Source organism: Trachemys scripta, chromosome 21 (genome assembly GCF_013100865.1).
Source record: "Trachemys scripta elegans isolate TJP31775 chromosome 21, CAS_Tse_1.0, whole genome shotgun sequence".
NCBI classification, from domain to species: domain Eukaryota; kingdom Metazoa; phylum Chordata; order Testudines; family Emydidae; genus Trachemys; species Trachemys scripta.
This window is the reverse complement of record NC_048318.1, coordinates 3,352,097-3,374,873: the sequence shown is the minus strand read 5'-3', so window position 1 is coordinate 3,374,873 and position 22,777 is coordinate 3,352,097. Positions and strand designations below refer to the sequence as shown.

Genomic DNA, 22,777 nt, shown 5'->3' with positions numbered 1-22,777 from the left:
TCCCTCCTGTCTGGGGTATTTCCAGGCTGCCCAGTTCCCTGCCTACACTGTGAATTCCCTAGTAAGGGTATGGCTACACTTGCAGTTGTACAGCGCTGTGAGTTAAACCCGCCTTCGTACAGCGCAGTAGGGAAAGCGCTGCAGTCTGTCCACACTGACAGCTGCCAGTGCACTGGCGTGGCCACATTTGCAGCGGCATTGGGAGCGGTGCACTATGGGTAGCTACCCAGCATTCAAGTGGCTGCAACGTGCTTTTCAAATGGGGGTGGGGTGGAGTGTGACAGGGAGCGTGGGGGGAGAGAGAGTGGGTTTTTGGGGTGCTGAGAGTGTGTCAGCATGCTGTCTTGTAAATTCAGACCCCCCTCCCTCCCACTCACTGAAAGCAAACAGCAGCTGTTTCTTTTTTTCCTCATAGACCAGATAAGCAGCCACTCGCCGAAACGGACCCCAATTCCCCTCCCTTCCCCCTGTCACCTGTCTCTTAAAGCAAACATTAGCTGTCGGCACTCCAAACGGAGCCCCCGCCTGCCTCTCACTCATTCAAAGCAAACAGTAGCTGTGTTTGTGTTTTTGATAAGCAGCCCCCGAAATGGAGCTTTGAAAGGGCACTTTCTCCTCAAGAGGACAAGAGAGGACCCTTCAGTTAAAAGGATTATGGGCAGTTTCCGGAGGTCAATCAGTGCGTAATAATGTTACTCCCCGTTTACACTGGAGCAGCAGCGTCTCAGCCAATGCGCAACAGCTGTTATTCCTCTCAGGGAGGTGGAGTACCAGCAGCGCTGTAGCCGCGGAGACACAGCGCTGTACGTGCCTTGCCAGTGTGGACGGGGAGTGAGGTATAGCGCTCTGGGAGGCTTTATTGCACTGTAATTGGCAAGTGTAGCCAAGGAGCCATTGGCCATCATCTTTGAAAACTCATGGCGATCAGGGAAGGTCCCGAATGACTGGAAAAAGGCTAATGTAGTGCCCATCTTTAAAAAAGGGAAGGAGGAGGATCCAGGGAACTACAGGCCAGTCAGCCTCACCTCAGTCCCTGGAAAAATCATGGGGCAGGTCCTCAAGGAATCAATTATGAAACACTTAGAGGAGAAGAAAATGATCAGGAACAGTCAGCATGGATTCACCAAGGGGAAGTTGTGCCTGACTAACCTAATTGCCTTCTATGATGAGATAACTGGCTCTGTGGATGAGGGGAAAGCAGTGGATGTGTTATTCCTTGACTTTTGCAAAGCTTTTGATACGGTCTCCCACAGTATTCTTGCTGCCAAGTTAAAGAAGTATGGGCTGGATGAATGGACTGTAAGGTGGATAGAAAGCTGGCTAGATCGTCGGGCTCAACGGGTAGTGATCAATGGCTCCATGTCTAGGTGGCAGCTGGTTTCAAGCGGAGTGCCCCAAGGGTTGGTCCTGGGGCTGGTTTTGTTTAATATCTTTATTAATGATCTGGAGGATGGTGTGGACTGCACTCTCAGCAAGTTTGCAGATGACACTAAAGTGGGAGGCGTGGTAGATACGCTGGAGGGTAGGGATCGGATACAGAGGGACCTAGACAAATTAGAGGATTGGGCCAAAAGAAACCTGATGAGGTTCAACAAGGACAAGTGCAGAGTCCTGCACTTAGGACGGAAGAAGAAGCATCCCCACAGCTCTGTCATTCCTTTCAACGGGTGGGGCCTTGGGGAACAGGTGATCAGCAGACCATGGGTTGCTCCTCAGGGCGTAGCTTCAAAAGGCTGGGTCCGGAGGTGAGAAGCTGCTTTCTCCTCCGCACAAGTATTTCCTAGGAAACCTACTGAACCAGAAGTGCACTCTTACCTGGCACATTGTTTAAAAGAGTTCGCTGAAGCTCATAACACTTCGCAGGATTGACATGAGCCATGTCTCCCTCCTAGAGACGTTACATACAATCCCACTACAATACGTGAACATTTGCATTTTTAATACAAGAACTCCTGGGATCCTTATTTCAATAAGGTTTGTCTTGGATATTGCATACCATAGCAGTCATAAGGGGATTTGAGTTGGCAATTCCACCCTCCCATAGTTCTGTTGCTTGATAGAAGTTGCCCTGTCCTCCCCACAGACTATTGGGTTTGCTACCTTCAGATTTTCACTCTGGACATTGCAGAAGACTTACAAGCAAGTATTCTGCCATTCACCAGCTGCAAAAATTTGCGGGCGATTTCATTAAAAAAGGGTTGTGAAGAAAACCTTCCGTACATGAACTGCCCTATTTCTCTGTTAGCTACAACTCTGAAACCGACCGTTGACAATTTAAATGGCAGCACTGTTAACTATTGCATTGCTGTTTATTTTAGCAGAAATTAGCAATTCACGTGTTTGTTCCATGATCCCAAACTGCTCCCCGTGTGCCAAGCCCTCCTCCTCCCCACGCAACTTCCAATATGTAATTGTGTGTTATGAGTACATTGTGTGTTATGCAGTGCACTGAAAATGCAGGGACAGTGAAAATATCTCAACACTACAGATTATCCATTTTCAGATTTAATTCAGTAAAAATCCTCATTTTTTTCATTTATCTAAAGCTGATGACGAATTGCTGCAAAATGCAGGGGTGTTTATATCACAGAATGGGATAAACCTTTAAGGGAGGTAGGTTTAGCCCCACCTGTGACTTATCCTCCTAAGTCATAGGCGCTGACTCCTTGGGTGCTCCAGGGCTGAAGCACCCACGGAAAAAATTAGTGGGTGCTTAGCACCCACTGGCAGCCGGCTCCCCCACTCTCCCCAGCGTCTCCCCTCTGCCGGCAGCCCCGTCAATCAACTCCTCCCCCGCCTCCCAGCGCCTTCCGCCCACCGTGATCAGCTGCTCCACGGCATGCAGGAGGTTCTGGGAGGAGGGGGAGGAGCAGGGATGGAGCAAGTTTGGGAGAGGGGGCAGAACTAGGTGGAGGCTTGGGGGAAGGAGTGGAGTGGGGGCGGGGCATGGGGCGGAGCGGGGGTTGGGCACCCCAGGGCAAGGAGGAAGCTGGTGCCTATGTCCTAAGTGATAGGTCTGAGACCAGGGATCAGGTGATAGCCTACAGGTTACATGGTCCTTAGATTAAAGATCAACAAAGCACCTCTGTTGGAGAGAGCCCTGCAGGTCAGGGGAAAGGACCTGGAAAGGGGCCAGGAAAACAGGATCTGGTTTACAAAAATAAACCATCTCTGAAGAAAGGGACTGAAATTCTGCTGCGTTGGGAGCTTTATTTGATCCACTGCCCTGTGAGTCAGCCCACCAGCTTCTAGTTTGTCATAGAAGTTAGGTGCACCTTTCCACAGAGCACAGAGGATGTGATTCCATGGGACACTTGGATGAACAGTCTCTGCTCAAACAACATTTTATTGATAGAAATGCAGGAAACGGTTACTACGGTGAGGGGAACGCAATCCCAATTCTTACAAAATTGAGTTAAAAAAAAGTCAAAGACAATAAAAATAATCCATACATAAAAAGGTAGAAAACCAGCCCACTTCCAGTCCCTGAGATCTCAAGCTTTGCCTGCTTCCTGGAATTTCTTCAGCAAGGCTTCGTCTGCCCGGAGGGCAAAGGTCAGCGTACGCTTCTGGTAGTACTGGGGGTCGAGCTCCAGATTGTCAATAACGTCCGACAGGAGGTGAGCTCTCTCCACCGAGCAGCCTGGTGCATCGTAGCTCAGAGCGGTGAAATGCACATGCAGGTGAAAGTAGGATGGCTGGTAATGCAGGTAAATCCGCAGCTGAGAGCCAGCCACTCCAAAGCGCTTTAATATGGCTTCCTGGGGAAGAAAGGGTAGAGAATTTAATCTCCCAAATAATACACTGAAAAGTTTTACCATCATATCCAAGGGCAGGGGATTGGATAGAAGCACACTGGTACATCCGATGACCTAGCCCAGTCTCTTGTGACGGTGAATTAACATCAAGGGACATCAATACTACTTCTCTCATCCAAAGATCTCAAAACATTCAGGAGAAACTTTCCAAATTGTACAAAGGAATTGCTGAAATACAGCAACCTATGAGGTGGAATATAAAAGCTGAGTTCATAGCGATGCTGTGGATTGTTTAGAACAGAAAGTGCAGAATACCAGCTGAAACGGCAAGGGGATGGGGATAAGATTTAGGTAGCAGAATGCAATTACTCGACTGGAATTTAGCCAGGACAACAGGATTAATACTCCTGCTTTACAAAAAGTGCCATGAGACCTGTAATGACCACGAGGGATCAAGCCCTCAGTTCTAGGTCTTGTCCAAGAGTGACAGAAGACGAGGTTTTGGTTACACACTAAGGAACTTGTTCTCCAACGTTTTTACATATTTTCCCCTTCTCAGATTCCTGCAGAAGGAAATTGACGGACAGGGTCATGCAATACTAGATACTTGGCCGACAGTCCGTCCAGCTGTAAACCCACCGCTCAGAGTATCTGTGAGAATTCTAACCCAGTGGAGACAGAGGCCAGCTGCACACTAAAGCTTTATTAGAGAGGAGGGACAGGGGGGGAACAGACTCCCAAAGCATTGCTTAGCCAAGCCCTGCCCAAAAGCCTGTTACCAGCCGAGCTCACTGGCCATCAGGTACATGCCTGCAGAAGAATGGGTGGAGAAGTACTTTCGGTTCAGACATACCATGCAGTGAAAACATTCAGGAAAGAGCTGTAAAAATAGACCGAGATGAGAGCTTACTGCATGTGCTTTACCAGAAAGGATTTATGAGAGCAGATGCCAAGGTTGTAACGATGTCTGAGCATCTGAGCTGTTATCTAACGTTTAAAGCACAAGCTGGGAGGCAGAAGGCGAGCAAGCGGGGGGGTGGGGTGGGGGGGGAGGTGGAAAGGGTGGAGATGGTGTCCGCTGTGGGGGAAAGCATCCCAGTACCACATATAGAGGAGCAGGGGGAAAGGGAGGGTAGGTCACAGTTTCTCCAACTAATCCGAAGGTCACTGTGGGAGCAGAGGTGGGAGTAGTTTTGGCCACCACCCCACACACATAGTTGAGCCTAGTGGCACATGTCCCCTCATACATGTTATTCTCCAAGGCAGATGCCTGCTCCAGCAGTGATCCCAAATCACCAGGCCCGTATGCGCGGGACACAGCCTCATGGGTAGGAAAGCAAAGTGCGCCGGCTCAGCACCTACCCAGCACAGGGAGAGGGGTAACTGTAGGCCAGATTCTGATCTCAACTCTGCCAATATAAAGCCACTCTACTGAAGTCCCTTGAGTCTGTCCCCACCAGGTCACCAGCGAGACAGACCCAGAGCTGGCCCCGTACAAGCCCATTTGATGAAATGGGGGTTTGCGGAGCAGAAGGCTGCCTCCTTCCCATTAACTACCTCCATAATGAGGCCTGTTGGTTGTGGGGGCTGGATAACACACCCAGCATGTTTCCCCTTAAGAGTGCATTCTCTCAGCTGTTATTGTTCCCCATACCAGCCTCATCACTCCAGTTTGCTGGGTGAGTTACAGGATCCTGTTACCAGTCGGTGTAATTAAAGCTATAAACAGCGACAGTGAACTTGTCAGGGACCTTCCAGCATGCTGCGCTCGTGTGCTGGTTAGGAACACTAAGATGCCTCACCCAATCTTTTAATTAATCTCTGCTTTCCCCAGTGCAATTACTTCCTGAATTTCCAGTGCAATGAAGGGGAAAAAACTCAAGTCCCTGTTACTGAACATGCTGTATCATGGGCCTAGAAAGATCACCAGGAGCAGAAAAATGGGCATGAGTTTAGAAGCAATTTATTAATGCAGGGGATAAACCTCCTGCTCGACTCAGGAGAGCAACTGCCCCCCAACTCCAATGGGCAGTTTCTGCAGGGGTCACGGTAATAATGCTTAGCACCTCTACAAGCCAAGCCCTGCCCAAAAGCCTGTTACCAGCCGAGCTCACTGGCCATCAGGTACATGCCTGCAGAAGAATTTAAATGGGTGGAGAAGTACTTTCGGTTCAGACATACCATGCAGTGAAAACATTCAGGGAAGAGCTGTAAAAACAGACCGAGATACAGCACTTTGTATTCAGAGATTCCAAGCCCAGAAGGGACCCGTGGGATCATCTAGTCCAATCTCCTGTATGACACAAACTTGATTAAAAAAACCACCCCGTGATAGAAGAATCTACCACAACCCTTGGTGAGTAGTTCCAATGGTTAGTTACCCTCACTTAAGACTCTGTGTTTTAATTCTAGTCTGAATTTGTCTGGCTTCAACTTCCACTGGATCTTGTTAGACCTTTGTCTGTTAGATTGAAGAGCCCATCATCAAATTTCTGTCCCCCATGTAGGTACTTACAGACTGTGATCATGTCACTCCTTAACTTTTCCTTTGGTAAGCTAAATAGACTCGAAGGCATGTTTCCCAATTTTACTAAGCACTTCACACATTACCTAGCACATTTGTCAGACCCTGGCAAAGTAGGTATTATCCCCCTGTTGCAGATGGGGAAACTGAGGCACAGAGAGGGACAGCCCATGATCACACAAGTGGCAAAAAGAAATAGAACCGCATTGTCCTGACTCCCAGTCCCCGGCTCTAACCACTATCACCCTATCTTCCTCTCTAGAGCCAGGAGTTTCCTATCTTGCAGCTATCCTGAGTTCAGCACCCTGCAGAGCAGCCGTGCACTTTCTCCGATGGGCCCAGAGCTCCCTTCTAAGTGCTAGTGGCTCAAGCCAGGGCAGTTATAGTTACAGCGTTGGAAAGGAATGGAAGAGGAGCCTCACACAGCACATGCTAAAAACAGTCTCAGTAAAGGATTGACTTGGCTCTGGCTAAAAAATCCCAATTCCAAGTCAGACTGTGTGTTCAGACTTTAGCGCTCCAAGCCCAGGTGCCAAGAGGAAAAGGGTGTTTTCTTTTAAAAGAAGCGTCAGATTCTGCTCCAAAGAATGGGTAACATCACAGCCAGGGTTACATCCACCATCTCTCCATGGCTGTTCCACAGTCAGCTAATGCAGTGACTTGGAAGCCAAGAGACAATAATCAGGTGGGAGGCTGAATTCAGTAAAGATGGACGCTGCTGCTCTAGGCCTTGAGACAGACTCTACCAAGAGCTTGAGCCCAGTCTAGCTTAGGATGAGCTGCTGTCATCAAAACTCAACATCCCAGCATAAGAAATGCACTAGTCTGCCATGGAGAATCCTTTTCCTGGCTGCAATTCTGAAGCTGGAGGAACCTTTCGCGCTTCTTGGGTCATGTTCACAGAACTGGGAGCTGCAGATTGGGTTTGTCCCACGAGGAGAACACTGGCAAAGCTACGGAAGAGCACATTTGGAGCTCTGTGTTCTGACCTCAGGAGAGAAAGCAGGCTGGCAAGACAATCGCGACTCCCTGCTTATGTCCAATGGGAGCAGGGAGAGTGAAGGGAGAAAACCAGAAAATGCTTCCCATGGCCCGAAAGAGACATGTTGCTTTCTTACGCACAGAGCTCTTATTACTGCCTGAAGCAGTTCAAGCAGGTCCGCTGTAATGCCTCTCGCCTCTAGTGAATAAATCTTGCATCACACTTAGGCCACGTCTACACTACCCGCCAGATCGGCGGGTAGTAATCGACCTATCGGGGATCGATTTATCGTGTCTCATTTAGACACGATAAAATCAATCCCCGAATCGACGCCCGTACTCCACCTCGGCAGGAGGAGTAAGCAGAGTCGACGGGGGAGCTGCGGCGGTCGACTTGCCGCCATGAGGACGGCCAGGTAAGTCAAACTAAGATACTTCAACTTCAGCTACGTAAATAGCGTAGCTGAAGTTGCGTATCTTAGATCGAGCCCCGCCCCCCAGTGTAGACCAGCCCTTAGATTTTATCTTTTTCCTTTGCTAGTTTCTCCCTCTAGCACAGAAGCACCACCAGGCACGTCATATACAGCAACACAACAGGCCTTAAGGGTGGTGCCCGGCAGGGCAGCCACATTTAGGCATAAATTAGTATTTACCTAACAATTTTCATCCCCAAGAGCTTCACAAACGGCACTCAGTATCACTGGAATTGCAGCCACTTCTGGGGTGGGAAGGAACATGCCAGGTATGCAATAAAGGCAGAGCTCTTTCAAACTGGATCCTTACACTTCTAAGCCATTTCCTCCACTTTGTGTTTCCATTTGGGTAGCAGCTGCTGTGGGGACCCCGTTTCCAACATCTGGTCTAACAGAAAGAGTCACTTTTCATTTTGTCAGTGACATCTGACAGCAGAAAATTAATCATAGCAACTTACTGTCCCCAGCAGAATGGGTGCGGCTGGAGTACGAAACTGTAAATGCAGGCCCGGGGTGTGTAAGCTGGTGGGTATGAAACACTCCGGACAAAACCCCATGCGGACAAATTGTGTACTCCACTTGCAGCATATCCACACTTTCTAGTCTGCTCTCTGAGCAAACAGCTGTCATGACAGCCCAGGTCGACCCCCTAAAACCTCACTAGTGGGAAGCCAGCATCAGCAGGGTGAAATTGGTTGCTATTCCCTGCTGATGGGAAACCGAGGCAGTTCCGAAACTGATCTTCCACGAGTAAAACAGAGACCCTGATGGGTGCTTATATGCTAAGGTGACGGGGGTCATAAGAAGCTGGATAGATAAGTGACATAACACCCACCTTCCCTTCTTGCAAGATGTTCCTCAGCAAAGGCAGGTGCTCAGCAGTGAGGTCTCGCAGTGACTTTATCCCCCGACGGTGGCAGATGGCTATCAAGTACAGGTCATCTAGCTGCAGAGACAGGACATTGTTACCACCAAAATATAACATAAAAAGCAGCAGGAGATTCTAGGTCTTAGAGCTTCACAGAAAGTATAACTACACTAGTGCAGGTATGAGAGGAGTCTTGCCCCATATCGATATGGACTGTTGTCATCTATCACACTGCCACCTAGATTTGGCTGAATAGTATTTGTGATAGGCTACTAGATATCTTCCCCCTATATACTCGGATATGCTTCAAACCAAATGCACTGCTTCAGGTAGAATAAACAAATTTATTAACTATGAAAGACAGATCTGAAAGAGAGCAACGTGTCCCCGTGAACAAATGATATGAAGGAGATTTTTCTAAGAATTCAAAAGGGCAAAAGCGTAACTTTAGATTTCAAAAAGGAAACGTCTCATGTGTTTCTGTTTGAATATTACAAACTGGGCCAGTTTCCAATCACTCTGATTCTTTAAATAACTCATCTCTCAAGAATTAATGAGTCAATTCACAATACCAGTATAGTGAGGCTACATCTCATCTACAAGATGATCAGCCAGGCTTCCAGCATTGCCCAAGGTACTTGGTGAAACAAACATTTGATCACCTTTATGGACATAAGTCATTATAAATGGAAAGAAACAAAAATCTTTTTGGCTAGGTATTACATACAGGGTAACGCACATACACAGATGTTCTCTCAAGATTCTTACTGAGTTTCAAGGGCTGTACTGGCCATGAAATCAGTTGTAAAGTTCTGATTTGTCAGAACATACATGCATACTATTTATTAATGATTATTTGTATTCCAGTAGCATCGAGAGACCGCAGCTGAAATTGGGGGCCCATATAGAGCCACACCTAAAACCCCACCTATATTCTGCATGTTTTCTGCCATGGGATGACAACGCTTTACAGAACACAGCTTTTGTAGCACATGCCATCAGCTGCCCCATGCTTCCAAAGTGTCATCCTTCGTGTATGTAAACACTCCCTTTCTGTAGGGTCCTACAGCTTGTGCTCCTTGAACTGAGTTAGCTACTCTCTAAGGTACCTTCAACATGTGTGTATAGAACAAATAATTTAGATGTCCAAGATCCTCTCTGCTTTTTTTGCTGTTAAAATAATTCCACCTGGCTATTCTGAAAGAGCAGTTTATTTGAGAATATGGCTCTCAAGATGCCTGCGCAGACACCCAAAGCACGACACTTCCAATTACATCTTTTCGTTTCCAAGGCACGAAGTGATTTTCATTACTCGACACTTATTTATCATTCTCAGGCTGACCTAGTTAGCTCAGTGGGTTCACTTTATAGCTCCTAGACAAGACAGCATATTATTGAGGCTTATTAAAATCACCCTGGGCTCTCTATTGGACCTGGACTACAGAAGCAAAGCAAATCTCTCTCTTCTCCTTAGAACAACATCTGTATGTTGCTGTTTGAAATAAATAAGCCTGTTGCTAAAAAGCCTCTGGATGATGTAATGTACAACATTTCAGGCAACGCCTCAGGGCTCCTGTGGGTTTGAGAAGAAGTGAATGGTTAGAGAGATCTAAAACGGGCTTTTAGCAGCATGTTTAACTAAAACGCATTCCAAAACAACAGCTACTGTATTTCCTAGGTATCAATTTGCTCCCATTATATATGGCCTGGTGAGCCTGGAGAAGATCCTTCTAATCCAAACCTCAGCAGCTGAAATGGATGATTAGAGGCACTCCCTGCACTAGTTCAAACACTTGGAAAACTCAGCTTGTCCACGTGGGAATTCCCATTTCCCTGACATCACTGGGCTGGAACAGAACTTCACCCACAATTGCAATTTGAACGTTACAATTACACAGGGAGGTCTGTAGCTCTGTCCACTTGCCGCCGTTGGGGAGTGGTCAGAGCAAAGAGAATCATGTAGACGTGTAATAAATCAGTGGCCACATGGAGTTTGTAACCATCCTTTACAGAGCATGCTGTGGTCCAGATTCCCAGCTAACATCAACCCGTGTGGTCTCACTGAAGTCAATGCAGCGGCACCATTAAGAATCTGGCCCTATGACCGCTTAGGCTTTATAGATGTCAGCTGAACTCTGAACCCGTGTAAAGCCCAAACACCGTAACCATGGAACCTGCCCATTATCTGTAATTATACTAAGGCTTATAAAGTCTGTGGGTCCCCAGCCGCTAGAGAAAGACACGATTACACACAACTGGGCAAGTCAAATTCTCCCCAGCAGAGCAATAGACAGCAATATGTACACTGCACAAACTGTCTTCTCTTTACACACAGAGAATGCAATGTTTTGGAAGACTCTAGCCTTGCAGATGCTGATGCTGAAATCACAGTTCTAGATATCCAGCAAGAGCATCACCTCCATTGTCTTATTTAGGTGGGGAGGGGGGGGGGGGAAATAAAAAATAAAAAAAAGAGTGTGCAGATTTCACATTTTGACAGCGAGGAACGTTAGCAGCTTCTGTTCATTTTATTGAGGTCACCGACATTCAGAACAATTTCAAAGAGTAAACAAACAAACAAACAAACAAAGGAGAATTCCTGCTGCAACCCACCAGCCTGAAATAATTAAAAGGTCCATCCGTGCGTCAGCCTCAATTAAAGTGCTACGTTAGCGGAACAGAACCCTACTGAGCCGGCTTCTAAGTCCTAGCTCGAGAGATGCTTTGACAGCCCTACTGGGAGCCATGTGGAGCTGACGTAATTTAATTTAGTGGCTTCAGGCTCTGGGATGGAGCCTGCCACGTGTGCCGATTGGATGAATCGAAATCAGACAGGTCAGAACAGATGAGTGCTTTGAAGAATCACTGCTGAAATGGTTGTTATGCCAGATAGCAAGTTTAATGCGATATACTCCTTGTAGGACTGGAGATGCATGGACTCCAACTCGTTTGGTGTTTTTCAGACTGTAATTTATTTACACCGGGTGTCTGTCTTCTCCTAGATATTCTCTCCTGACTGCACATCCCTGAGCTTCCCACAAGTCAGCTGATCTGAAGTACATCATTCCGCTCTTTCTGGGGGCAAGACTATGAACTGCGTATTCAACCTGCTGACTGCACGACAGCATGCAGTGCACTGAAGTTTGTAACAAAGGCTCTATGACGAGTGTTCTGACTCTATTCTTTTCCTCCCACCTCTTAGGGGATGTCCCTATTGAAGCCGCATTTTCTCAAAATAAAATAATTTATTATTTGTCTAATGCCAACCGTGTCCTAAGAATTTGAGGGCAATTTGCAATTCTAGAGCAACTTCCATCCAAGGATCCCCAGGTGTCTTGCAGGCGTTAATGAAACTAAACTTCACAATACCCCATGCAAGGCAGGCAACTGTTATCCCCATTTTAAATGACAGAGAGGGGCCAGAAACCCAAGCACTTTAGGAGTTCATCCCCAAAATGTGCATTAGGAGGAGGCTGTCCAACTGGGCAGAAAGCAAGTGAGAACACAAGTGCTCTAGTCAGGGGAAAGCAGGTGGAAGATGGTCCTGGGGAAACCCAGGGAGCGGACAATAGAGGAGTCCACTTTGAAGGCCCAGGGAGGTAGTGCAGAAGGAAGGAGGACAGGACAAAAACGGCTTGCCTAAGGCACCAATACCCATGGGATGAACCTGCCTTCAAATGGCCCAGTGCTTGTTCAAAGCCATTCACAGCCAGGGACCAATCCCTGGTTCGTACGGGGCCAAAGACAAAGTGTTCATCACACTTCCTGTACAGGCTCTCCGCTGGGGGGAGTGGCTATGAATCCTGGGGGATCTAGATACTGGAGATGGAATCTAAACAGCTTCCTTGATCTTTTTATTGTTTCAGTGAATCATCTCTTACATATATTCTACAGGTTTTTAAATCTCAGCAGCTGCTCTGTTACCGACAATTTCCACACGTGCAGATCACTGAGCAGAAAGGGTCCGACGTACTGCACTAGCCTCAAGCTTTCTAGCACCCGAAAAGAACAGAGGCCAGAAGACAGAATTTGCGTTTAAGAAACCAGACAGATTATCCCATAGTTTTAAAGACAGTGAAGACCCGTGGGAAAGAACGGTATTTTAACATGCCAGTATTTGGGGATGAAATGGAAGGGCTCACGTTGCTTGGCCTTCTGCTTGTTTTTTTTTTAAATGAAGGAGTAGGAAACAAGGAAAAACAATACAATCTAGGTATCACCTGGCCTAAATATCTGAACTAGTTCCAATGATGCTGACAAACTAATCTCTCTAGAGCCGAGGTTCTCAACCTTTTTCTTTCTGAAGCTCCCCCGACATGCTATAAAAACTCCACGGCCCACCTGTGCCTCAATAACTGGTTTTCTGCATATAAAAGCCAGAGTTGGCGTTAGGGGGTAGCAAGCAGGGCAACTGCCCGGGGCACCATGCAACAGGGCCCCCGCACAAAGCTACATTGCTCAGGCTTCAGCTTCAGTCCCGGGTGGCGGGGCTCAGGGCCTGGGCTTCAGCCCCATGCGGTGGGGCTTCGGCTTTCTGCCCTGGGCCCCAGCGAGTCTAATGCCGGCCCTGCTTGGAGGCCCTCTATGGGGCCCTGGACCCCTGGTTGAGAACCACTGCTCTAGAGGAGCTGGTATCAGCACTTCTAATCCTGGCTGGAGTCACATGTTTCAGTTCTAGAGAACTAGAATTCACGCTTTTCGGAATTCCTACATGAAAATATTTTCACCAGGGGCAGGGGGGATGGTTAATTTTAAGTAGCACTTTTCATCCTGAGATCTCAAAGCACTTGTCAAAGATGGATAAGTATCACTATTCCCATTTTACAGATGGGGAAGACCAAGACACAGAGATTAAGTGTTTTGCCCAATGTTGCACAGCAAGTCAGGGAAGAAGCCAGAAATAGGATCTCCTGACTCCCAGCCTGGTGCACTATTTGCTGGACCACACTTGAATATAAGAGTATAACGTTATTTTGCAGCATTAACTCAGAGTGCTCAAGAGTTATTTTCAGTCCTGGCCCATATGTTTTATAAAGTGGAACAATAGAAAGCCTTTCCCAGCTTAGCCTAGATAAATGTTCTGAGGATCAGAAACCCAAGGCAAAATCCTGGTTCCACTGAAATGAATGGGAGTTTTGCCAATGATTTCAATGGAGCCAGGACTGCAACCTTGGAGTCTTGTTATTTTGAGCTTTAGGGTTTAAACTCCATTTATTTGGTCCCAGGCCTTGCAGTTTCTAGATCACAAAAGTACCGCATTGAACATATTTGGTATAAGAACCAATACATTTAGGATTATAGGCTGGACTGAGGTCTGTGAACTTCAAGATGTGCAGAAGGAGGAGTATTCATTCCATAAGGGGTTAAGTAGTTGCTTATGAGGTGACTGTGTGATACAAGCTATGATAGTAACCTTGATGCAAGTGCAAATAGTTAACACTCTAGAAAGAAGGAAAGTTAATTGCATCAATTAAAAGGGACACTGTCAGGTTGATTTATGTCTAATATTTAGGTTTACAAAAATGAGGTTTTACAAAATCTAAAAGTCAATAGAAATTTGTCAGGATAAACAAATAACTTTGGCTTTAAACATACCCCGGCAATGTCTGCGTAGGTGCACAAGAACCAGAAAGTGAAGTTGACTAGTAAGTCACTAAACAAAAGTGAAACTGACAAGTCTGTTCTCATTGTCAAGCAGAGTGAAGTGTTACATTAATGATACATAATTAACTAACAAACACCACCATTAATCATAACAGTACATTTAATTTTTAAAACCTGCAGTTTTAATAATCTCAAGTGTGGTTAAAAATACAGCTAAGGAGACTTCTTGTGTGTTACTTTGAAACAGGCATTGTCCCTTTAATGAGCTAGAGGATCAAATGAGAAGCTAACCTGTTTCTGATTCCATTTAAAATCTGGAATGAGAACGAAACCATTGGAAGAATCAGGGTTTTCGTGGATTATTCGATCAGCCTCAGCCGTCTTCTCCAGGATATTATACACCCACTGGAAGAAAGAAATACACAGTTTATAAAGACAGCAAACAAACGAACGCTGCACCCTTCACCTCAAGATCTTAGATTAATTCCGATTCACTGCAAATGGAAGCTGCACTTGGATTTTAAAAAGGACCAAATAATTTTATGGCCAATAACATTTGTAGTTAATTATCCATGAAATAATCAAATATGCTCCACGGCATCAGCTGATCACTAGAGAAGTCAGGAGGGAATTTTTCACATATGTACAGCATTGCACAATTGACTTGATGAGTTATGGGGGATTTTTGCTTTCCTCTGAAGCATTGAGGGAGATTTAGCTTAGATATTAGGAAAAACAAACATTCTAACTGTAAGGTTAGTTAGAACAGGTTACCTAGGGAGGTCATGGAATTGCCCAACTGGAGGTTTTTAAGGACAGATTAGACAAAAACCTGCCAGGAATGGTCTAGGTTTCCTGGTCCTGCCTCAGCACAAGGGAATGGATTAGATGACCTGTTGAAGTCACTTCCAGCCCTCTGTTTCTATGATTCTACACCTCTATCCGATATAACGCTGTCGTCGGGAGCCAAAAAATCTTACCGCGTTATAGGTGAAGCTGTGTTATATCAAACTTGCTTTGATCCGCTGGAGTGCGCAGCCCCGCCCACCTGGAGCACTGCTTTACCGCGTTATATCCGAATTCGTATTATATCAGGTCGCGTTATATCGGGGTAGAGGTGTATTAAGTATTGGCCACTGCTGGAGATGTGATACTAGACTGAGGTCTGGTCTATACTACCCGCCTGAATCGGCGGGTAGAAATCGACCTCTCGGGGATCGATTTATCGCGTCCCGTCGGGACGCGACAATCGATCCCCAAATCGATGCTCTAACTCCACCAGCGGAGGTGGTAGTAAGCGCCGCCGACAAAAAGCGGCAGAAGTCGATTTTGCCGCCGTCCTCACAACGGGGTAAGTCGGCTGCAATACGTCAAATTCAGCTACGCTATTCACGTAGCTGAATTTGCGTATCTTAAATCGACTCCCCGCTGTAGTGTAGATGTACCCTGAGATGGTTTAATCCAGTTTAGCAAATGCTACATTCCTGCATAAGAGAGAACTATCCCTGACAGGATCATTGATGCTATGAAACAGACATTGCTGAAGCACAGCTGTTTAACCTGGTTGGGAAGAGTTTATCTACGGTATTAAATGAGACTAAGGGTATGTCTACACAGCAACTAGATACCCGTGGCTGGCCCATTCTAGCCAACTTGGGCTCGAGGGGCTTGGCCTGTAGGGCTGTTTCATTGCAATGTAGACTTCTGGGCTCGGGCAGGAGCCCAGGCTCTAGGAACCTGCAGCAATGAAACAGCCCCTCAGGCCTGAGTCAGCCGGCCCAGGCCAGCTGTGGATTTGGCTTTGTTGTGCAGACGTACTCTAAGGTATTTGGAACAGGCACTCTTCTCTTACTATGAGTTTGTACAGCATGTAACACAATGGGGCTCTGATCCTGATTGGAGGCTACCACAATAATAATTCAAAAGACTGCCAGTCGCCACAGAACATGTGGTGTGTTCTAATATGGTTTGCTCCTGCCTGTATGGCTGGACGAACCTATTTTATAACCAGGTTAAAAAAAAAAAAGTGCATTCGCCCTGGCTTTAAACAAATTTTGATCCATCGACCCAGGCTATACCAAATGGTTGTAACACAGCTGGTCTTCCCACCATGCTTTAACACGGTTAGTTTTGCAGGGTAGACAGGTTCTGTTAGTGCTAATATCCACGGTCAACATTTGATGTCATGGTCATTCCCATTAATTTCTCTTTAAGGAGGTTTGCAATATGGTACGTGTACGCACGCGTGCTCTGTTTTGCTAAATGACTCCGTGGTGGTTTTGCTTGTACATGACACCTTCAGTAAATAATCTGTAATAAGAACAGTGCTTTAAAAAGGGAGCTGGGATCTCATCACAGCAAGACTCAGCTCAGAGGCAGAGCTAGTGAAGCAGGGATCTTGACTTTATTAAGGCTTTTGATACTGTCTCGCATGACCTCATAAACAAACTAGGGAAATACAGTCTAGATGGAGCTACTAGAAGGTGGGTGCACAACTGGTTGGAAAATCATTCCCAAAGAGCAATTATCAATGGTTCACAGTCCAGCTGGGAGGGCATATTGAATGGGGTCCCGCAGGGATCGGTCCTGGGTCCGGTTCTGGTCAATATCTTCATCAGTGATTTGGATAATGGCATAGAGAGTACACTTATAAAGTTTGCAGATGATACCAAGCTGGGAGGGGTTGAAAGTGCTTTGGAGGATAGGATTAAAATTCAAAACAATCTGGACATACTGTAGAAATGTTCTGAAGTAAATAAGATGAAATCAACAAGGACAAAGAGGTTTTTAAGGCCCAGCTTGACAAAGCCCTGGCTGGGATGATTTAGTTGGGGTTGGTCCTGTTTTGAGCAGGGGGTTGGACTAGATGACCTCCTGAGGTCTCTTCCAACCCTAATCTTCTATGATTCTATGAATCGCAAAGTACTCACTAAGGAAGGAACAATCATTTGCACACACACAAAATGGGAAATGACTGCCTTGGAAGATTCCAGTCTCTGCATCCGATGAAGTGGGCTGTAGCCCACGAAAGCTTATGCTCAAATAAATTTGTTAGTCTCTAAGGTGCCACAAGTACTCCTGTTCTTTTTGCCTAGGAAGGAGTACTGCGGAAAGGGATCTGGGGGTTATAATGGATCACAAGCTAAATATGAGTCAACAGTGTAACACTTGCAAAAAAAGCAAATATCATTCTGGGATGTATTAGCAGGAGCGTTGTAAGCAAGACATGAGAAGTAATTCTTTCATTCTTCTCCGCACTGATAAGGTCTCAACTGGAGTACTGTGCATAGTTCTGGGTGCCAGATTTCAGGAAAGATGTGGACAAATTGGAAAAAGTCCAGAGGACAGCAACAAAAATGATTAAAGATCTAGAAAACATGACCTATGAGGAAATATTGAAAAAACTGGGTTTGTTTAGTCTGGAGCAGAGAAGACTGAGAGGGGACAAGATAACAATTTTCAAGTACATAAAAGGTTGTTACAAGGAGGAGGGCAAAAACCTGTTCTTGTTAACCTCTGAGGACAGGACAAGAAGCAATGGGCTTAAATTGCAGCAAGGGAGGTTTAGGTTGGACATTACGAAAAACTTCCTAACTGTCAGGGTAGCTAAGCACTGGAACAAATTACCTAGGAAGGTTGTGGAATCTCCATCATTGGAGTTTTTTAAGAACAGGTTAGACAAACACCTGTCAGGAATGGTCTAATTATTACATAGTCCTGCCTTGAGTGCAGGGGATTGGACTAGATGACCTTTTGAGGTCCCTTCCAGTCCTATGATTCTATGATCCACCAAGGGCTGAGGTTCCCTGCAGTCCCAGGAAATTGATAATGGGACACATGGTGGTATTTGCTGAGCCCCATCCTTCCTCCCATTTCCCAGTCAACAAGCCATGGGGCTAATTCCACGGTTAATAAAATGTGAACTGCATTCGAAAACACTACCTCCTCCCAACTACAGCTGAGCAGCCACCTTACTGAGAAGAGGGAGCTAAAAAAAAAATCTTAGATCCTAGCAGAGAAGATACTACCATGCCCTTCTATTGCGTTTTATATAAGGACCATAGATCTCATCACCGGCATCTCAACCTCTACCAGTGAGGCATTATCCCCATTTTATAGAGGAGGAAACTGAGGCACACAGAAGTGATGGGACCTCCCAGGACTGAAAGCAAGTCAGAGCTGAGAATAGCACTGTTGTAATAATTGGGGCCTGACAGGCCTACCCCAATTGTGAGTCCAGCTGTGGGAAAATGGATACAAGTTTATAAAATCACCGTTCCAATCACCGATAACAATTGGTGCTGGGGAAAAGTACAAAAGGGAAACTCCGTTAGTCCAAACAAAAAGGTTTGCTGACATAACTCAAGGACTGCATGAAGATCACCCTGGTACACAGAAGGAGTGTGGGACCAGAAATCAATGGACCAAAATTTGTTGTGTATGGAAATTAGGCCTAAGTGGTGGACAAAATAATGAGGGGATGGGCTATTCCGCCCACCATTCCTTTTTCAGGGCCTTAAAAAATCCTAGAGGCTGCCCAGAAACGGGTGAACCAAATGAAGCAAGTTTTAGCATCATGGCTGCCACCCCAAATAACTCCTGGGGCCCCAGGATCCACCGTGACACTCCTGGACCTTCATCATCCTGATCTTGAAAAGTGTCTTGCCCGACTGGGCCACAGACAGCGACACAAGGATCATCGTGCGCACCTCCAATGGCTCCAGCTAAATCCCAAACACGACCTGGCATGAGAGACTTGAGATCCTGCTGTCGCCCGCTCTTCCATGTGTCATTTTCCTTCTCCGTTTTATTTCTTCTCTTTCCAATCGCTCTCTTTTTTGCCTCCTGTTTAATAAGAGTCTGGCTTAGCCAGCCAAAACTGCATATTTTGCAACACACTGACCCTGTGACTGGAAAGGCAAGTAAAAACAATGCCTACACAGCCTGAGGCTGCTACAAGTTTGCCAGATCTTGGAGTGGTTGAGAAGACCCATGTGCTGTACCTGTGTTTCTCCAGCAGTGAGACTGCAAGTGAGAGCATCAAGAGACAGAAGCTGCATTTTCTCCCCATTAGTGTGTGTGTGTGTCTTGTTTCATCTTAATTTTTTTACACCCTTCTTATATTGTCTGCTCTGCTGGTTTCAACAAGAGGAAGAAGAGGATGAAAGACTGCAGTATCGAAAGTGGACAGCTAGGGTATATCATAAAACTACGTTGGGAGACCTCTCCCAGTTTCCCTGAGATAGACAATCAGAGGTGCCTTGGTTACGCTGCTTTCCCAGGAAGATAGCACAATTCACGAGCGCAGACTGGAATATATACAGTTCATACAGTCACAACAGAGAGGGTTCATTCTAGTCTAGTGCCAACAGCAGACAAGTCCGGACGCTTACAGTTGTCAGAGCAAAAACATGGAGAAAAATGTTTGCTTTAGAAAGTTACAATATTCTACACAAACATCCTCTTGTTTTCTCCCAGCTAATAAAGGCCTATTGCATACGATTGGTGCTGCAGTTTGATGATGCTGGCATGAGAGCTGAAAACTGTAGCAAACAAAAGGATATGAGACAGGAGAGTAATTGAGAGCACATTGCAGCCTGCAAAGTGGCCTCTCTCACTAGATGCAAAGAAGCCCAACCATGTTCAGCTGTAAATGATTAGAAAACAAACATCACAACAGCTACCCTGTTCTTAACCGCTTCAGTGCAGCGTAGGGTAGTAGAGAAATGTGGACAACACCCCTGGCTGCCCTGGGTACCAGGTACAACACTGATAGAGCCCCAACATCCCAATGAGAGATCAGCACTTTAGAGCAGTGGGTCCCAAACTTTAACAACTTGTGAACCCCATTCACTAAAATGTCAAGTCTCGTGAACCCCCTTCTAAAAATGAATATTTCCAGGCATTTTCTCCTTTACCTGAGTATAATTTATAAAAGCAGTGATCTTGGAAATATAACATTTGTTTTTATGTCATGCTTATTACACACTATTTATTAATAATTAATAATTATTACAGTATTTTTATTACATTATGAAAACAGCAACACTCTTCCAAGATCTCACTTTCGTAGCTTGTATCACTTTGAATAAGCTTGTTATAAGACAAGGCTCCTATGTTTCACCAAGGAGTATCCGATGTGAAACAGCGCAGAAGGTATTTAAAAAGCCAACTCAAAGAGTTCCTCCTACACAAGCATTCGGGTCTTGAGCAGTCCAGGGAAACAACGCACATTACAACAAAGCTTAAACTTGTTCTTCATAATAATTTTAGAAACAAAACAAGCTGCCTATTTAATTTAAAAAAAAAAAAAGGAAAAAATATCTACCTCCCTTTCCATTTCTTATAAGGAGTCCTGAAGTTTAAATCTTCTCAGTGTGATCGATATGCTTGCTTTGATCTGCTTAGCTCTTGGAAGTCCAGGGGGCCCCGGGCAGCTGGCCTTTTGCTGCACAGGGCCCCCAAGGACAGCTCTGCCTACCATAAGGGAATTTTTTCCCCCGAGAACCTCCTGTAACATTTTGCAAACCCCCAGGGGTTCACGAACCCGTTTGGGAACCACGGCTTTAGAAATAACCTCTCTCTAACGTATTGCCTCAGTGGACCCTCACCTGTGGTCCTACAGCAAGGCATGCAACTCCCTCTTCGAGAATCAGCCCAGGCAACTTCACAAAGGAAAACGCAAGGAGGCTGCAGCAAAGAGGGTTAGGTACCGTTTCGATTGGGGGCTGGTTTTGATTTTATACCAGCTGCTGTTCAGATTAGACAGAAGTTAATTACTATCATCACTTTTAATGCACTTTTCAAAGCCCTACGCAAATATTACCTAATTAGAGTCAATGTTGCATTTCCGGAATAATTACTCCTACTTCTGTGCAATCAGCATAAGTTGGTCCCAGCAGACTAGTAGAACTGTATTCCTCGACCCTGCGAAACTCAGAAGTGTGATGGCAAGTGGAGTTGTTCAGTCAGAAGGCAAGTAAGAAAGGAGAACAAACCCCTTGCTCCGAAGTGACACACACACACACAAAAAAAGAAATCTAAAGAGACAGAAACCATCCAAAGTGGTGGGTTTGTGGATACTCAAGAGAGTATTTTTCTGCCTCTGGTGACCATCATCCTAGCACAGAACTGAATTTTTCCACACGAAATATTCTAATAGTAAGTTAGAAACTCGGAGGTTAAGAGCTTGTTTTGAAATAGTAACATGAAGGATTAACAATGTGTTGTGATGAAGTAAATCAAGGAGAAGGATTACAATGCCTCACGTTTCTGAAACACTTTTCTTTCCGAAAGATCCCCAAAAACTTTAACTGAACCGCGAAAAGGCAGCCACCTCTTGAACAGAGGGCGGCAACAACCCACCAGGCAGCAAACTACCTCACTGGAGGGATGTTGAGAGATTTTCGACAGGCCATCACAGCAAACCCTGTCTCCTGAAAAGGGTCAGGGGGATTTTATTGTCCAGCCACAGCATAGGTGTTTAGGGCCTCATCTGAAAAAGCCGGACACAGTAAACTTCAAGCGCTCAGTTATTATTCTTATTGCACTGGGAGCATAGATCAGGACCCGACAGTGCTAGGCGCTGTACAAACACAGAACAAGAAGATAGGCTGTAAGCTCTTTAGGTCAGGGACAAGGGACAACAGCTGGATACAGACACATAGAAAGGAGTACAAGGAAACAGTGAGGCAATATCAGTCAATATAATGGGAAGTGGTTTCAGAACACCAGCAGCCTAACCGTTGTCAAGTTTTTTGTAGGCATCACAGGCAAGGAGAGTTTTAAGGAAAGGGCCTTAGAGAGAAGACAAGTCGTTCGTGTTTGGTATGCTGGCGAAAGAGGAAGCCGTGGAGATTTGCAAAGAGAGGGGCGATGTTTACACCAGTATTATCCAGGCAGAATGGGCAAGATTTACACATAGCCCTCTCTAGAGTCTCACATCCAGGTTAAGATGAAGATGAGGCCTAGGTTCTGGTCTTGAGCGACAGGGAGCAGGATGGTGGTGTCCGTGGTGACTATGAAAGGAGGTGGGGAGAGGGCTTAGAGGGAAAGATTAAGAGCTCAGGGCTTATCAACACTTACAGTGCTGTAGCGCTTAGTGAAGATGCTACTTACACTGATGGTAGAGTTTCTCCCATTGGTGTAGGGACCCCACCTCCCCAGGAGGTGGTAGCTGTGTCAACGGGAGAAGCCCTCCTGTCAACATAGTGCTGTCTACGCAGGGTGTTAGGTCAGTAATAACTGCGCTCAGGGGTGTGGATTTTCCACATTCCTGAGCAACACAGTTATACCGACATAAGTTTGTAGCGTAGATCCGGGCTTGGATTTAGCTACGTTGAGCTTAAGCTGACGGCTGAACATCCACAAGAACATGTCAGAGATACAGGGCAAGGTTTGAGTTTAGACACAGGGAGAGAAACCCAGCACAGAGAAGCAGATGTGAGAGTCATCGACAGAGACAATAGTTGAATTGAAGTTTGCGGATGAGATTACCCAGAGATCAGGTGCAGAGGCAGAAGAGAAGAGACCAAGGACAGAGCCCTGTGAAACCTCCCCCGAACCTGAA

General features: G+C 45.9%; 1 protein-coding gene across 1 annotated transcript in view; it reads right to left on the bottom strand.

The window, feature by feature from the left end:
• Window positions 1-3,326: 3,326 nt before the first annotated feature.
• The window catches only part of DCPS (decapping enzyme, scavenger), a 55,063-nt gene continuing 35,612 nt past the window's right edge, over window positions 3,327-22,777 (bottom strand). Inside the window, exons 4-6 of the mRNA XM_034754720.1 lie at window positions 14,500-14,613; window positions 8,572-8,682; window positions 3,327-3,761 (exon numbers count right to left, since the gene is read on the bottom strand). Of these exons, the coding sequence (XP_034610611.1) occupies window positions 3,495-3,761; window positions 8,572-8,682; window positions 14,500-14,613 (492 nt within the window). The 3' untranslated portion in view covers window positions 3,327-3,494. The remainder of the gene's footprint in view (window positions 3,762-8,571; window positions 8,683-14,499; window positions 14,614-22,777) is intronic.